Source organism: Nicotiana tomentosiformis, chromosome 6, assembly GCF_000390325.3.
Source record: "Nicotiana tomentosiformis chromosome 6, ASM39032v3, whole genome shotgun sequence".
In the NCBI taxonomy this organism is placed as follows: Eukaryota; Viridiplantae; Streptophyta; class Magnoliopsida; order Solanales; family Solanaceae; genus Nicotiana; species Nicotiana tomentosiformis.
Genome location: NC_090817.1, coordinates 61,839,636 through 61,845,066, shown reverse-complemented (window position 1 = coordinate 61,845,066; position 5,431 = coordinate 61,839,636). Strand labels below are relative to the sequence as shown.

Here is a 5,431-nt window from a genome sequence, read left to right as displayed (position 1 = left end):
AAGATCAAGGAACAAGATTGCGATTTTAACATTGTATGTAGATGACATACTTATAGCTGGAAATGATAAAGAGTTTATAACCGAGATAAAGTCATGGTTGTCATCTCAATTTGAGATGAAAGATATGGGTGAAGCTGCATATATACTTGGAGTTAAGATTTTAAGAGTTCGTCCAAAGAAACTATTGTATCTCTCACTAAGAAAATTACATTAGAAAAGTTCTTGAACGATTCAATATGCAAAATAGTAGCCCAGTTGAAACTGCTATCAGTAAAGGCCATACCTTGGGAAGTCAGATGTATCCTAAGACTCCTGAAGAGACAGAAAAAATGAGCCGAGTTCTTTATAGGAGCGCAGTCGGAAATCTAATGTACGCTATAGTATGTACTAGACCTGATATTTGTCAATTAGTTGGCTTGGTAAGTAGATATCAAACCGACCCAGGTTTAGCACATTGGCAAGCAGTAAAGAGGATCATGAGATATCTTAAGGGAACTGTTGATTATTCCCTTTGTTATCAAGGCGGCAAGGATCTACGATTAGTTGGATATAGTGATGCTGACCATGGAGGAGATCTAGACGAGAGGAAGTCTACCTCAAGATATGTTTTCTTACTCAGTGATGGCGCCATATCATGTAGTAGTAAGAAACAATCATGTGTATCACTATCTACAATGGAAGCCATTCGTGGCTCTCGCATCAGCAACACAAAAAGTTGTTTGGTTGAAACATTTCTTGGAACACTTGTTGGATATCCCTGAAAATACTGAACCAATATTAGTCTACTGTGACAGTGAGGCTACAATAACCTCCACTAAGGACCTTAAGTTTCATTGTAAAACCAAATATATAGATATCAAATATACCTACGCGAGAGACATGGTTAGACGCAAGGTAGGAAATGTGAAGTATGTGTCTACAAAAGATATGTTAACAGATCCATTGACCAAGCCTTTGTCTAGAGATGCACTTGTGAGACACACTAGGTCTCAAGGCTTGCGTAGACTCTGCGATACTTTATTTTGTTATTTATTTTCCTGTGTTCACAAAACTGATGTTCTTTGATTATCAATAAAGTTGATTTACATACATACATATTTTTATTGTTGAATGTTATGTACATTCTTTATTCTTTTTGATAAGTATGCCGGGTAGACAAGAGGTTGGCCTTCTCATACAGGCAACTGCCTCCTTATCTTAGTGATGTGAGGAGATGGGACATGATTTTAAGCAAAATTATCATAAGGATAATTTGAGAGCTATTCGCTTAAAATTAGAATGTCGTTTAAACAATGACATAAGGTCATTAGGGTGAAAATTGTTCACCTAGTCTACTTTGTGAGCAAGATGTGAGTTAAATATAATTTTGTAGATCAAGAAACTCAAATTTAGATACTTATGGTGTCTAAATATCATATGTACAACATCCTTTATGAGATAAAGACATACGCTCCTTGGGAAAAAGGAAAAAATGTTGTAGCACGTGTTTCATATCATGTGTGCTAATGTCGACCAATTGGGTTAACATAAGTCCATTCTCAATTTATTGTACTGTGAGACCCAGAGCTTTTATGATAGCTCAAGATTTTGTACCCTCAAAGACTCTAATCAGATACTTGAGACTTAGTGTGATGTTAGCTATCTTAGTGTGTTTTCAAAAGATCATGTATACAGATTCGGTCTAGCGGAGCATATCTAGAAAAGCAGTCATACTGATGTTAAGGGGATCATGAGAAGAGGACGATCATTAATGGAATTTCATTTATTTGTATTCACTAGTGCACCAATTATAACTTATGAGTTATGATTGTGAATACAAGAAACAATGATATATGAGATTTTGAGAGTATATCAAATGTGATTCATATGGTATAGGGTACTGCATACTTTATGATCTACTTGCAGGTTTGTACTCGACGAGAGGCTATATACTCCTAACAGATGTATAGCACTTAGCACTCACAGTATATTGGTCGCATGGTCTACTTCCCTGTATGAATTATTGAGGAGATGAGATGAGAATATGCTTCTCACACTAGATGAGCTCTCCCATTATGTGTGAGTGGGAGATGTAGAAAATTTTGGGTCCACCCATAAGGAGTGCTTTAAGGCCTAACATGGTTATTAGTTAACCCTCGTATTTCCTATATAAGTACACTTTGTGTACAATAAAATTGATGCTCTGCAGTATTTTTCTACGTCTAGTCTTCTCCTAAAGTCGGATTAGGCTTTAGATTGTGGAATAGGGGTTGCTCCAACACACTGTGACAACCATCGCCAACCAGTAATTTCAGTCGTGGTTCGTCCGTTCCTTCCGCTTCCGCTACAAGAACAAGTAAGTTCTCGTTTTACGATTTACGCTAATCTAATGTGTTTAGTTTAACGCGTTCCTTCATCCGGCAACTAGGGACCACCATTAAAGTTTTATAGGGATAATAACAGAAATCTCATCAAGATCGATAGGAGATCAAATTTCTGCGGGTCGTACAAAGCCATGAAAACAAGTAAATGAGACAACTGTGCCGTGGGGGTGAATTTGATCCAGTTCTGATGCTTGTCTTCTCCTTTATTATGTGCGTAAATTCATTACGGTAACCTGTAAACAGAGGACCATCCTAGTCTATGTTTCTGTTTGGTGTTTTTAAAACATTCAGAGCAGTGTGGTCCTTCCCACTGTAAAATTGGATCATAAAATCATAAGGTTAAAGTGATTTCTGTGCTACTGAGTACTGACATTACCTCGACTTAATGGTACACTTTACCAGTACTTGTCTGGTGGAATTTGATGCCAGTTCGAGAGTTTAATGAAGGGTATTTGCTGCGATTTGGGCTTTATGCGCAACAATTTATGGGCTTGAAGGTTGTAAAAATATCACTGCTAACTAGTTTTTGAACTGGTAATTGAAAAATAATCAGCGTTTGCAAAATCAATGGAAAATAGCAACTATTTTGCTACAACACGAAAAGTTCCAGCATAACATACTGGATATCGGTGCACATGTGTATGAACTTCCAGCATATTATGCTGGAACTCCAACACACGGAAAGTTCCAGCATAATATACTAGAGATTGGAGCACCTGTGTATGAACTTCCAGCATATTATGCTGGACCAGTATATTATACTGGAACTCCAATATATTATGCTGGAAGTCCAGTATATTATGCTGGAACTCTAGTATATTATGTTGGAACTCCATTATATTATACTAGAACTCCAGTATATTATGCTGGAATATTTTTTCAAATTTTGAACAATATTTTCGTTCAGATTTATCTTTACATGAAAAGTGGCTAAATTTCAATTACTCTTGAACTTGTGGCTATTTTTTAATTACCCCTTGTAAATTTGGCTATTTTTTAATTTCACCCTCATTAAGTAGTTAAAGATTTCCTTCCCAGGGAAAATGACACTGTATAGCCGCTTTCAAAATTATAGCCGAAAAAATATACATTTTTGTATACATTTTGTATATATACACATTACGTATGTTATATACAAATTTTATATACTTTTTTGACTATCGAATGTAAATAGTTTCTGGCGCGGGCTAAAAGTAAAAAAAGCTCCAATGACCAATAGTTCTACCGCTAGCACGTACTTAAAAAACTATTCTATGCCTCGCCACTACTTAATTACACTTGGGTATGGCATTAAGCAAGTTCCTTCTTCTATGAATATGAGATAGATAGACAACTACAAGACAATGGGAATGTGAAGCTAGCGAAGAGGGTAAAAGACCACCACAAAGATACCTAAGGGGCAACAAGATCAGATGTTAAGATGACAGCCTAAATTTCTTCAAATACAATCACACAATCCCAGTTTTATGAGTGCAAGTATTTCAAACTCCAACTATAAAATCCATAAACTCGAGCACAATCAAACCACAAGTCAGTTCAGTTAATATTTTAGGAAAATCAACGGGTTAAATGTTTACAAAAGGTCACGGCTAAAAACCAATTGTATGGGGTCTCCAAAGGCTAGTAGCACACGATTCAGAAACTCGAAAAGTCATGGGCCCAACCCCTCTATTAAAATACAACAGCTTTTGTCTGCAACAAGTTTGTGAAGTTTGTGCTAATATCTTACCACTTAGACCAAAGCAGTGACGACCCAGTTACATGGGTATACAATATACATCTACTCTTTTCTTACCCCTGGACAAACCAGGACGCATTTCATGCACCACATAGACCCTTTATAAGGATGTGATTCATAATTTCTGTCTTCACCATAATTTCGACAAATGATACAATAAAATCCGTCATTAATTTAGATCGAAAAACTTGAGTATGGACAGAAAATAGCCCACTTCCTACTAGACTATGTGGTGTATTTGATAATTTTTCTTTAACCTGACTTGAATAGTGGGAATTAAACAAGAAAGCTTCTGCCTTTTTAGCTTTCCCCATATTAATGAGTATCAAATATTAGTTAACAAAAGTTAACTAAGCATTTGAAATTGAAGTATGTCATGAACATAATTCAATTTCAGCGGCTTAAAATTTGAATACGGAAGTCGTATATACCTGCAACGAACAACTAAACTATGTCAAATGTTATTTTCGGTTATTATAATTTTATTTTATGAGTTGCAAACAGCGGCGAATCCAGGATTTTGGATTCATGGGTACTTAATATTTTTTGATATAAAGTTACTACTAATCGCGTGTACAAGTACAACTATTTGAACACCTCGATGGAAAAAAGTAAAGGAGAAAACTTATATTAATATAATGGGCGCTATGAATCTGTGATGAGAACAACTGGCAAGAAAAAAGAGCGGTGAATTTTGCCGTTACGTGAACTATCCGTTTTAGTAGGGGTCGAACTTTGGAATCTTTTTTTATTTAAGCAGATTTTCTTTTCCTTTGCTATAGAAAATTAGGTTTAAAAAAAAAAAAAAAAAAAAAAAAGTAAACAAAAGTCAGCGAAAAATATATATAAAAAAGTAGTATTGGGTTAAGAAAGTGTACTTGAAAGAATTAAAAAAAATACTACTTTATTGAGGGAAATATTTTTCTTTTAAGAAAAAAAGAAGAAGAAAGAAAGTAGCTTGAATATAAGAAAAAAGGAACAGTTTACCGGTTGGTTATAAAAAAGGACTTTTGCTATGATTGATAAATTTGATACAGAACTATATCGCTCTAAGTTGAGGTTAATGGGTGCTTGAGCACCCAAATTTTATATATAGATCCGCCCATAGTTGCAAACATATTAATTGGTCTTTTGTGCATGTTCCCTTCTACCTTTTTAGTTAATCTATCATTAGCAAAGCTTTGTGATGATACCGATTAGGAGAGCAAAATATACTATCACAAAGATTGTTGCAACAAAATACAGTCCCAAATTAAATTAAGAATTACTTTTGTAAACCTACATACTGTTATATTAAAAGTCAATATATTTACATATAACCAGAGATGTA

At 35.0% G+C, this 5,431-nt stretch overlaps 1 protein-coding gene across 1 annotated transcript; it reads left to right on the top strand.

Annotated features, from left to right (window-relative positions):
- The first annotated feature begins 236 nt into the window (after window positions 1-236).
- On the top strand, window positions 237-761 carry LOC117279890 (secreted RxLR effector protein 161-like). Its single transcript, XM_033659509.1, has one exon. The coding sequence runs from the start codon at window positions 237-239 to the stop codon at window positions 759-761; it is 525 nt and encodes a 174-aa protein (XP_033515400.1).
- The last annotated feature ends 4,670 nt before the right edge of the window (window positions 762-5,431 follow it).

Excerpts from the sequence above, each read along its gene's own strand:
- LOC117279890 (XM_033659509.1), top strand. The coding sequence starts at position 237 with ATGCAAAATAGTAGCCCAGTTGAAACTGCTATCAGTAAAGGCCATACC.